Source organism: Thunnus maccoyii, chromosome 11 (genome assembly GCF_910596095.1).
Source record: "Thunnus maccoyii chromosome 11, fThuMac1.1, whole genome shotgun sequence".
In the NCBI taxonomy this organism is placed as follows: domain Eukaryota; kingdom Metazoa; phylum Chordata; class Actinopteri; order Scombriformes; family Scombridae; genus Thunnus; species Thunnus maccoyii.
The window spans coordinates 17,105,095-17,116,933 of NC_056543.1; the positions used below are offsets into that span (position 1 = coordinate 17,105,095).

Genomic DNA, 11,839 nt, shown 5'->3' on the forward strand with positions numbered 1-11,839 from the left:
TTGTTTCAATTGTCTTTGTAGAATATTTTTTTATGCTTTTGAAAATGAAAATTTGACTTGTGTATAAATGACAAAGTTCTTTTTATATTTCCAGGTGGTTCGGTGGTCTCATTCTGGACATCAAGCGCAAAGCGCCTCACTACCTGTCCGACTACACTGACGCTTTCAGTTTGCAGTGTGTGGCCTCTTTCCTATTCCTCTACTGTGCCTGCATGTCCCCAGTCATCACCTTTGGAGGACTTCTGGGCGAGGCAACAGAAGGACGCATAGTAAAGCACCTGCTATTTGCTCTAAATGTTCACAGTGTACTGCCAAGACTAACTGCACTGTAATAGTTCAGAAGTCCAGTACATAAAACAAGCAGTTTTGTTTTGCTAAACAGTTTTAAGGTAACTTTCTGTGAATCATTTCCTGTTGTCTTTTTCCATTTCCCAGAGTGCAATTGAGTCACTGTTTGGAGCCTCACTGACAGGAATAGCCTATTCCTTGTTTGCTGGGCAGCCGCTTACCATTCTGGGCAGCACAGGGCCAGTGCTTGTCTTTGAAAAGATATTATTCAAATTCTGCAAGTATGTTTTAATTTAATTTGACTGCTCACATAAATAATCCATCACTTCAAGTGCATGTCATCTATACATTGCGTAATTTTGTCATTTCATTGTTTGATGTTAATCGGCTTGCTCTGGATAAATTCTGTTGATATGAAAATACCATCTCTCAAACATGTTGATCATTAAATTATCTGATAATATGGACAGAAGGATTGCATTTCATTGTGATAATGTTCCTCCAAATCACCACATTACTACCAGTAAACATTCAATATATGATGTGGTTTTATCTTTTCCCCCCTGTCTTCACATAGGGAGTTTGGCTTGTCCTATTTGTCACTGAGAGCCTGTATTGGTCTGTGGACAGCTTTCCTTTGTATTCTGCTGGTGGCCACAGATGCTAGCTCCCTCGTTTGTTACATCACACGCTTCACAGAGGAAGCCTTCGCCTCGCTCATCTGCATCATCTTCATCTATGAGGCATTGGAGAAACTTATCCACTTGGGAGACCACTATCCCTTTAACAAAAACAACAACCTGGACAAACTCACCATGTACTCGTATGTGGACACTTATTCTCACACAATATTTTTTTTAAAGTAATGAAAAAAAATGCTGAATCTGTTTCTTGGAGGTACTGTAAATCCCTGACAGATGAGGGATTATTTTGTCACTTAATGCTCATGTGCTTCCGCAGATGTTCATGCGTTGAGCCCTCTGACCCCACCAATGGCACCCTAAAGTATTGGGAAACCAACAACATCACTGCCTCTGAAATCTACTGGGAAGCCCTGGAGGCCAAGGTACTATCCATGCCAACTTGGTGTAAAAAAAGTAAAAAAACAAAAACAAAACAAAAATAGAATACAAATAAAACAAAAGCAAAACCAGATCTGTGAGTCACAGAGGTTAGATGCACACATCAGCAGGAATTATTGAGTTACACAAAGTACATTTAGGTTGTCCACCTTAAAGTGGCATGCTCTCCCAGATGGAGGAAGCTGGACAGAGGAGATTAAGGCCATGTGGGCTGGATTATATTGGATTACTCATTGCAAATCACTATAAAAGCACATTTTTGCACTCACTTAAGGTTTTTGTGCACATATTGGATGTTCATAAACCCAGTTTTTGGAGTCTGTTGATGCTCATGTATTGCTAATCATATGATAAATTTGAATAACTCTGCTCAATATCTATACCTTTACAGGACTGTGTTGAAAAGCAAGGGGAGTTTGTGGGCAGTGCCTGCGGCCCTCATGGACCCTACGTTCCTGATGTTCTCTTCTGGTGTGTCATTCTCTTCTTTTCTACTGTCTTGATGTCTGCCTTCCTCAAGGAATTCAAGTTCAGCAATTACTTTCCCACAAAGGTATTGTGCATCATTCATTATCGTCACACCAGTGTGCATTATGATCCAGACAAAACTACAACCTCCCTTTAACAAGGCTTTGGTTATGTAGGATGGTGCAGTGGTACACTCTAGTGGTCACATACTGGTACTGTATGGTTAACAGGGGAAAATTGCAAAATGACAGGGTCATATTTACTACTAAATAAGACTGAAACAGTTTTTTCAAAGGCATATGAAATCATTTTTACAAATTTCCCTCTCTATCAGGTGAGGTCCATCATCAGTGACTTTGCTGTTTTCTTCGCCATCTTTATTATGGTCTCGATCGACTATGCCTTAGGGATCCCTTCTCCTAAACTACAAGTTCCGAGTGTGTTTAAGGTGAGGCAAGGCCACAGAATAAATTGTTCAACAGATTTCTGAGTAACATCATCATTTTTCAACTACTAATTATGTCTAACCAATGACAATAATTTCTTATCAGCCAACCAGAGATGATCGTGGTTGGTTCGTCAACCCACTGGGGCCCAACCCCTGGTGGACGGCAGTCATAACAGTGGTCCCAGCTCTGCTTTGCACCATCCTCATCTTCATGGATCAGCAGATAACAGCTGTCATCATCAACAGGAAAGAACACAAACTTAAGGTACTTTCTGCTTCTTCTTCTGGCTGTAGTCTGCATTAGCAGAGGGCTTGTATAGCATCTTGGAGATGTGCTGATTATTTGAACTCAGTGTGTCTGAAAGTGCATTAAAATGATTCAACTTCAACTTAATTTACCGGTGTTTTCCCTTTCAGAAAGGCTGTGGGTACCACCTGGATCTGTTCATGGTGGGGGTAATGCTTGGTGTGTGCTCTCTGATGGGCTTGCCATGGTTTGTAGCAGCCACTGTCCTCTCCATCACCCACGTCAACAGCCTGAAGCTTGAATCGGAGTGCTCAGCTCCTGGGGAACAGCCCAAGTTCCTCGGCATCAGAGAGCAACGCTTTACCGGCCTCATGATCTTTACCCTCATGGGCAGCTCTGTCTTCATGACATCTGTGCTTAGGGTCAGTCTCTGCCTTTTTGTTATTTGTCTATTTTTATTTTTGTGGAGTTTTTCCTCCCTTTACTGTGACATAGAAAATCCCTCTGCAGTTATACTATATATTTATCAGTGCTTCATCCTGTCTTTTGATATTCCCAGGTTAATTGTTGTGTGCAGTAAGTCTGTTAAAATATAGCAGTTAATGACACAGTACATAATGGCATTACTGAGTAATGTTTTTCTTGTCCTTCAGTTAATTCCTATGCCTGTGTTGTATGGCGTATTCCTTTATATGGGAGCATCTTCTCTCAGAGGCATACAGGTAAACTGACTATATGTTATGCAACTTCTTTTGCTCTCACTACATGTGGAACCACAAAGATGCAACGCTTTCCTCATAACATTTGATATGACTGACTGCAATTGTATGTGGTTTTAGTAGAATAAATAATTTAACTGATGTTGAAAGTTAATTGCATCACACACATAACAGTACATTTTTTACTAACAGATATTTCCTTGTTTGTCAGGCTTTATGCCCACACCAGGCAGGAAAACAGTGGTCTGGATTTCCAAAATGAAAATGCGATTATTACACACTCGAGGCCCTGTGCAAAAGTTACACTGTAAAATATGAAACTTTTTTGAGATTATCTGCTGAGATCAGACGGAGAGCTGCTCAGTGTTTTTAAGTTTGAATTTGTAAGACCCTTCTACCAGATAATCTGTGATTCTCACCGAGCCATGATAGGGGATCGCCTCCATATTGTCTGGCTGCCCAGATAAGGTGTTAATTGGCCTCTAGTGTGTTCCCACCATTCTCAGAACACCTGATTGTTATTTAATTGCCCTGTTTTCTTTTTGTTTTCTTCACTTTGAAGTACTTTCTATTATTGGTAATAGAAATATTTTTAAATTAGGACATGTTTTATTATTATCTTTGTAGAAAAAAGATTGTTACTGCACATTTGTCTCTATATGTATTTCTGGAAATTAATGAGTTAAAAGATGCCAAAACCTGCAGAGTTGGATGATATTGCTCTGTGCTTTGTCACTATGATGAACCCTTTTACATAGTACGTGCATAGTTGTTATAATTCTCAAATGATGCAAACAAGGATGATAGAAGAATTGTTTATCATTCATCCTTTCCAGTTGTTTGACCGTCTTACACTGTTCGCTATGCCAGCCAAGCACCAGCCAGACTTCATCTACCTGCGACATGTACCTCTGAGGAAGGTGCACCTCTTCACCATCATCCAGCTCAGTTGCTTGATTCTTCTCTGGGTTATCAAGACCTCCAAGGCTGCCATTGTCTTTCCCATGATGGTGTGTAAACAGTCCAATTATTCTATCTGCAAGTCTATTAGACCAGCACCTAATAGTTTAAAAGTGTTAGGCACCATTTCCACCTGGTATTAACATGTAATCTGTATCTGGATAAAGACATTCGATCCATGAGCATTTGCAGTTAAACCATTCTTACATCTCAATATACAAATTATCTGGGCGATGCTGGCAGACTTGTGAAAGCCACTCCATGTTTTTGTTTGTTCATTGTCATAATTTTTAAAAAAAGTTTCCTTTGACGCAATTTTGCAGGTTTGTGTTCACGATTGCGCCTCAAATGTTTTGGCTCTATTAATTATGTCATGTTGTTTTGAAATCTGCTGATTTCCAGACATTTGACTTTTACCAAAATGGTACACTGAACATATGAAAGCATATCTATCATAGCTTGTATTTCAAGGTCTTTACACCTTGTAAACAATGTGTCCATGATCTTACTCAAACAACAAGTGAGTCCAATTAGTCCGATTTGGCCCTCATTTCCATCTCCATACTCTGTTCCACTGCTCGGCAATTGCTGTTTCCACTACTGCCTGCTTCTCATTAATTTTATTCCCCCTACCTCCTCAGCACCCCCCCTCCCCTTTATTAATGCATAGGATTTATATGGATTGAGCTGTTTGTCAATGCTGCAGGTGTTGGCTCTGGTGTTTATAAGGAAGCTAATGGACTGCATCTTCACCAAGAGAGAGTTGAGCTGGCTCGATGACCTCATGCCAGAGAGCAAGAAGAAGAAGCTTGAGGATGCTGAAGAGGTGCCATACCTTTTCACCACAACATGCATGCCAGTTTCAATGTGTTTTATGAATATTTATATGTATTTTATCTCTCTTATTTATCCTTCAGGAGGAGGATCAGAGTATACTGGCGGAAGATGAGGGAGCAGGTCAAGTGCCATTACATGGGTACAAGTAAGTTACACTGTATTGGTGACGTTTTACAAGTAACTTTGTGTGAATGTCATCCGCTGTTTCTAAATGTCATTTCATGTACAGAATATATTAATTTGTTGCAGAAAGATGAAATGGTAAATTGTTATATGCCTGCTCTTTCCACAGAGGAATACCCATCATCAACATCACGGATGAAATGTCAAAAGGTTCTTTTGGAAATACTTGGAATGCCAATGGCTAAGACATTTGAGAAATAATGAAATCCTCAAAACATTATGGTAAGACGTTTTGCTTTGTTGAATATACAGTTTATTCACTAATAAATTCAGTTTTAAATAAACACAGCAGTCAAAATAGCCAGCTCAAGCACTATTACAAGCTTTTTATTTGTTGATAGATTGAATAAAAACTATTTGCTGCTGCAGCTAAAGGAGACGCTGAAGGAAGGGAATTGGATTTTATGTATTATATACATTATATTCAGTAATAATATAACTGGGCACTAGAGGTTAATGAATTAAAAAGACAGAGTGACAATTGAAATGGTGCACAACATAAATGTAAGATAATTTCAAATTCACATGCTCCCTGGTTTATAGAAATGTCTAATAAAACAAGCAACTTAATTCCACACAACCCAGGCAGCCATAAGTTTATGAGTCCTCTAGAAACAGCTCAGGGCTTTCAGGTCACTATACAAATAAAAAACAACAGCACACCAATATTTACTATGTATTGTATACTTTAATCACATAATCAGGAGAGGTTATTATTTTCCTCAGCTTTGCTAAAACTACCAGCTGTCATAGTCAATATAATGTCAGTTCAGCAGATTTTTACCTTTACAAGTACAAGTGTACTTTTTAAGTAAAAGTTTTGAATGCAGGACTTTTAGTTGTAATAGAGTATTTTTTTGGTCTTACTACATTTATCAGAGTAAGAATCTCAGTGGTAGAAGAAGAAAGTACTTCTTCTACCACTGCTGGTATGCTGCCTGAATGCCTCATGATGTGCAAGTCAATATATGATAAGTGTATATGTATATCCACTAATTATACACCTGTCCTTTTTTTCTTGATGCAGGCAGTTACATAATTATTAGTTACACAAGTATTTCCCCACAAGACTAGAGTGCATGATGAGAGATGTGAGGTGAAGAAGATGGAGGACAGTGTTTTCAGGGTTGTGAGTCTTTGTCACTGTTCCTTCTCTGTGTTTATAAATTGATCTGTGTTTCTGCAGTTTATCAACCCTTTCGTCTAATCTTGTGAATCTCTGTGCGTAAGTGAATAACCATGTTATCTGATGTGTCACAGATTTTCTGCCTCTTCATGAACCAATGAAACCTAAATGGTACTTTCATCATCTTCTTGTGATGTTAATGTCAAATTGTACTTGCTGAATCTAGATACTGTAAGTGTTGTTATTCAAGATTCAAGATTCATTTATTATGATCATTTCACAACACAACGTTGTATAATGAAATGTAGTTTGTATTCTGAATGTAAACTGCAAAAATGGAAAGACAGAGAGACTGTTTTCTTTTTTTTTTGAGCCAATTTGTATTTATTTTGTAATATAGTTTGTATTTTGAAATGCATCCATATAAATTTCTCCTTGAATTCTTTATTTAGGCATCATTTCCCTATAGTTCTCTGTAGACATTCAGTGTGATGTGAAATGAGGTCCTAAGGTCATTCTAGACCACAGAATTTTTGATAAGCCATACATAAATGTGTACACGATATTGTAAGATGAAAAGTTAGTAAAATACACATTTCTGAGGTCTACTTTTGGGATGGGAAACTATCTCATCTAATGATTGTGACTGACAAACCTAAGATGGGAACGAGTGCTTTAAAGTGTTTACAAAAGGGCAATATACATCACATGAGAACCAAATGCAATAGCATAGCATTTTTCTAGCTTTTTGCTAGAATGCCAATAATTAATTTATATAAGAAATGATTAAGCTATATTTTTTTTGTGGAATAAAATGAATATGTTTGCTACAATTACCTTGTAACTTAACACACAGTATTTTGCCTCCTTGTATCAGTATATTGCTTCTATTGTAAATGTTAATTTGAATTTTAATGATCCCATTATATATTTTAATGTTGGTATAAAATTTAGTGTTTAATAAACTAAGAAACTCCATCAGAAAATGTGTTTGATCCTAATAAATCTTCAACGTCTATGTTTTTGTTACAGATCTGAGGATTACAATTAAGTTATAGTATTTGATTTTAAAACAATGTAAATGTAAAAAGAACTGGGGGTTCCTTTCAGACATACATTTAGAAATACAATTTTATTACATATGTATATCTTGTCAGTGTTATTTTAGCTTAATAAATTTCTAAGAGCACTGTTGTTTGTCTTGTCATTGTCACACATATACTCAATCCTAAGCACATGTGCACAGAAACAATGAACAGATGGGTAATGCATCTGCATTTTAGCTAATTTGGTAGCATATAAATTCATGTATGAAGTAACTGTGAATTAACAATCATCCACTGAGTGTGAACTCTTAATGGTGAGCAACAGGAATTGATGATATATCCCACATTAATGCATGCAGTTAGATCATGACTCATGCATCAGTTACATGTTAGTTAAACATGTGTTTTGCACCCTTATTAAGAATTATCAACAGGTGTTTGATCCGCAATCAAAAATCCTTTACAAACACATTGTATCATTTATCCTCAATTCACTTATCAGATAAGTGGTCAAATCAATCTGTATGTGCAGGTATGAGTATGATCACATACTGCTTTGTGATCATCCAATATCAATGTCGCTAATCGTAAATGCCCAATTTAATTTAACAATAATCCTCAGAGATTCGGTCTACAAATAGCTTGGAGTGGGCAGAGGTTTTTGTAATCAGCAGATGGTTTGATGTGCCATGGATGACAGCTTAGAGAGGTGGCACATCCCAAAGCATGTCAAGCTGCTGGCTCATGTGAATTATTGTTTTGTCTCTTTGCCAGGAGGAACTCAAGAGTGTCGACCCGGGCTTTGTTCCTGACGAGTCTGAGTTGATTGACATGATTTCCTTTTCTTTCATTAACCCTCCTTGGCTTGCTGTCAGAGCATCACTGGGACACCCCTCCCCAGTGAACAGCTGACAGGTGACACACATCATCCTGTTACCTGGTAGAAATCCCAAAGTGCATTTCTGCCAGGATTTTTGTTCTGCCTCCATAAACAGAGGGATTAAGAGCGCATGACAGAAAAACCAATGGTGCACACTTTGGAATCACATCTCATGTCCAAATACTAGCGCTCATGTCAACAATAATATTGGATGAAGAGGCTCAGTAGCTTTTATATTCTAATTTGCAATTGGATTATGTAAATGTATTTAAAACTACTGTTTTTTTTTTATTTTTTTATTTCACTGTTGATGGACATGGACTGGTGGAGATAGTGCTTAAAAGATGAATATATTTAGAAAGTCAGATGCTTGCCATGAGTGTCCACCAATATTTCATAATTTTTGAATGTTTTAAAGAGGGAAGTCATAGATTGTACACATTTCTTTATTGAAAACTAAATATGACTTTTATCTGAATAATAAGAAACTATCTACAGATGAATTATCATGGTTGCAATTCAGATCAATAGATCAATAACGTGATTGTTACATATTCTTACATACTCATGTGAGAAGGAGGATGGGAATGCCAAAATGTGAAAGAAATGAATCATGATGTGAATGCTTGATTTGAAAAAAAAAAAGAAAAACCACACAGCATTAATGGTTGAGACACATTTCAAACATACTGTAACATTTTGACAACATTTCCTTCAACCACTGAAGGCCAACAGAGCTTCTTATGAGGTGAATTTAATAGCAATACCAAGAAAAAGGCGAGTACAGATTGTGAAACATATAATGGCAAAGAGAGTCAGTGTGGATTGTTGCATTATTTTTGGGAGTGGTGACGGGCGCTCTGGTTGAGTCTACTCTCGTCTGCCTCGGCCGGTCTTCAGCCAGGACACAAACTCCTTGGCTGCCTGGTCCTGCAGGTAGGAGCTCACGTCGCTGGTGTAGGTGCCGTCTGCGTGGCGTCTAAACAGACCCCTGTTAAAAGTGATACATTTAGATGGTACAGTCACAGTAACTGTACATGTATTTGTGGTGCAAAAGGCCAGGTAAGGCTAACATTGACATTATTATGAAGAAATACGATTTTGGGATAAGTTTGACTTGATTGGACTTGACATTACAGGCCAACAGCAACCGACAGTATTAATGCAATTAAAACCTTCTTATCATCGTTACAGCAGACTCATGGGTTCTCATTGTATCAGAGAGCAGACCTATATTTGAAATAATTCATAGTGTGTCACTAAATTGAAGAGGTTAAGTAATAAAAGTACACTCACCCATTCCTTTTTGAGTTCTTTAGCCACTGGACAAAGTCTTGAGCTCTTCTTGTCTCCAGATATTTACTGTAGTCGTTGGAAAATGTCCCCTCAGAATGTCTCTTCATGTTTTGAAGCTCAATGGGTTCAGTCAACATGGAGTTTTCATTCAATAGCCTAGAAAAAAGCCAAAAAACGAATTAAGGTCGTAATTAAACTTAAGGTGACACGATCTTACCTCAAACTTACAGCTATTTGTCTATACATGCCTACCTGTGCTCCCTACCTGTTCTCATTTTTCACTTTTAAGTTTTCTCAGTTCTTTCTCTCTCCCATTGGTGTCTGCTGAGCTCAGGGGTTACAGGTGAGCTACACTGAAGCCTTTTTCACACCACAGCTGTTTTTGAGAACTTTGAGAACCACTGTTCTAACCCACCCAACCACTCATATGTTTCCATAATCAATAACCGTCACTGTATATTTGGATCTCAGTGATGCTGTGGTGCCTTGCTTGTGAAACTTAATGTTCAAAAGATTCAGTTACACTGTATGTTCCTTTCGTAAATGTTGTCTTGCATCAACAAGTGCTACTGTTCCTCATGAACGAGAGACGGAAACACATTATAACTTAAGACATTAAAATGACTGTGTGAAAATAACACCACAACAAAGGCTTTAAAATATATTAAAAATGACTTTAAAATACATTAAAGATAGCAGTGTGGATAATTTTCCCCTGATGGCAGCAGCTGGTAATCTGAGCATTACTCTGTGTCTGCACTGCTTTAGAAATGTTTTGTTGACTACAGCTCTCTCAACCAAAGAACTGTTGCACTCCAGCTCAAGATAGTGTCACTTAATAATCATGTGGCGAAACCTGCTTGATCCTTTCATAACTGATCTTCTCTGGAATGGAAGTTAAAAAGCTGATCTTACATTGAGTTTCGGTCTGTGTCCTGGTCAGGCACCTGCCAACTGCTTTGGATAATGATGAGGAGCAGGAGTCCAGCCAAAGACTGAGCGTTTTTCATTGTTTGAGCTTCTGAAAGACAAGCAAATACAGAAAGAAATACACTGTGAGAATGTCACTGTTTCATTAAATCCAATATAATTGAACAAAATCTTCTCACCTGTGCTCCTTTCTATCGAGTGTCTGAGAGAGGGATTGTTAAGTGCGTTGATGGGTGCCTTTCCTCTCCCTGGCTTCTCAAGCTGTTTCATGGTCCCCTCTTGGTCTGCTCAGTCTTATATAGTTGAGAGAGGAGCACTCTCCCAGGTGACTTCTCCGTCACAGAAACCTCAGCACATTCTCTGTTACTCTCAACCCATTAATCAGCTTCCGTCTCAGTCCATTGAATATATTTGACTTTGTATCTGGGTGGTAAAAGCTGCTATTTTAGGTGTCACAAGCAAACATAACCTCTACCCTGATACTGACAAATAAACCATAATGTGTTCAATTACTCAGTCAATGATTTTTAAAATTTTTTTCTACTTATTTGTCCAGTAGTCTCCTCATGTCTCCATAACATGCAGGGGCTCAGTGTGACTTGATACGGCCATTAATACAACCATAATAGAAAAAATGTTTGGTGTTTATTGAGTCACAAAAATATGACGTATTTAATTCTTTTTGATTGCACTGTATGTTTTCACAATAAGGATGTGTGGAAAAATCCTTTGGATGAAAAATAAAATATACTATCTGTAAACACACACACTTATGTATGTGTGTATGCATGTATTTATGTGTATATGTATACACAGTATATTAATGTGCATGTGTGTGTATATACTATTTATACTATGAACATTTGCAGATTCTTGGTCAATATCTTGTGTAGTATTTTTAAACTCAAACAGCTCTTTTCTCATAGAATATATTTTTACTTATTTTTTATTGTACAATTTTATTTATATAATTCGTGAACACATGACTTTTTTGCTACTTGCATTTTCTTTTACCTTGTATTTTTTAATTTGTTATGCACCACAATACGAAGGGAAATTCCCTGTATGTGCAAACCTGCTTGGCAATAAACCTGTTTCTGATTCTGATTATATGTACTATATATGTCTGCAAATACGGTATAAGTTCGATTGGTTTTAATGTTTTTACTCAGCCATCTGCATTTCATTTTAAGTAACTCAGGTCACTCTTATATTTATTTATACACCACACATTTTAGATGTTTTATGCTTTTCTATCCTGTGCTGTAGTTTATTTATTTCTATTTTATTTTACTTTTTTATTACCTGGTCCAATGAGTACCAAAATCT

The 11,839-nt window shown here is 37.4% G+C and overlaps 2 protein-coding genes across 2 annotated transcripts in view; one reads left to right on the plus strand and one right to left on the minus strand.

The window, feature by feature from the left end:
• The window catches only part of LOC121906502 (sodium-driven chloride bicarbonate exchanger-like), a 28,991-nt gene extending 21,557 nt beyond the window's left edge, over positions 1-7,434 (plus strand). Inside the window, exons 20-33 of the mRNA XM_042425374.1 lie at positions 95-269; positions 436-569; positions 866-1,111; positions 1,249-1,354; positions 1,762-1,923; positions 2,173-2,286; positions 2,390-2,551; positions 2,704-2,955; positions 3,187-3,255; positions 4,089-4,262; positions 4,919-5,038; positions 5,130-5,194; positions 5,342-5,454; positions 6,260-7,434. Of these exons, the coding sequence (XP_042281308.1) occupies positions 95-269; positions 436-569; positions 866-1,111; positions 1,249-1,354; positions 1,762-1,923; positions 2,173-2,286; positions 2,390-2,551; positions 2,704-2,955; positions 3,187-3,255; positions 4,089-4,262; positions 4,919-5,038; positions 5,130-5,194; positions 5,342-5,417 (1,855 nt within the window). The 3' untranslated portion in view covers positions 5,418-5,454; positions 6,260-7,434. The remainder of the gene's footprint in view (positions 1-94; positions 270-435; positions 570-865; positions 1,112-1,248; positions 1,355-1,761; positions 1,924-2,172; positions 2,287-2,389; positions 2,552-2,703; positions 2,956-3,186; positions 3,256-4,088; positions 4,263-4,918; positions 5,039-5,129; positions 5,195-5,341; positions 5,455-6,259) is intronic.
• A 1,638-nt stretch (positions 7,435-9,072) lies between these two features.
• gcgb (glucagon b) lies at positions 9,073-10,780 on the minus strand. Its single transcript, XM_042426761.1, has 4 exons — positions 10,690-10,780; positions 10,496-10,601; positions 9,581-9,736; positions 9,073-9,275 (listed from the first exon to the last, which is right to left on the minus strand). Exons 1-4 carry the CDS (start codon positions 10,778-10,780, stop codon positions 9,155-9,157), a joined length of 474 nt encoding a protein of 157 aa, XP_042282695.1. The 3' UTR covers positions 9,073-9,154.
• Positions 10,781-11,839: the final 1,059 nt, after the last annotated feature.

Coding starts and splice junctions, on each gene's coding strand:
- gcgb (XM_042426761.1), bottom strand. CDS start 10,780: ATGAAACAGCTTGAGAAGCCAGGGAGAGGAAAGGCACCCATCAACGCA. Junction 9,737..10,495: donor GACACAGACCGAAACTCAAT/GTAAGATCAGCT, acceptor GCTTTTTTCTAG/GCTATTGAATGAAAACTCCA. Junction 9,276..9,580: donor AAGAACTCAAAAAGGAATGG/GTGAGTGTACTT, acceptor CACTTTTAACAG/GGGTCTGTTTAGACGCCACG.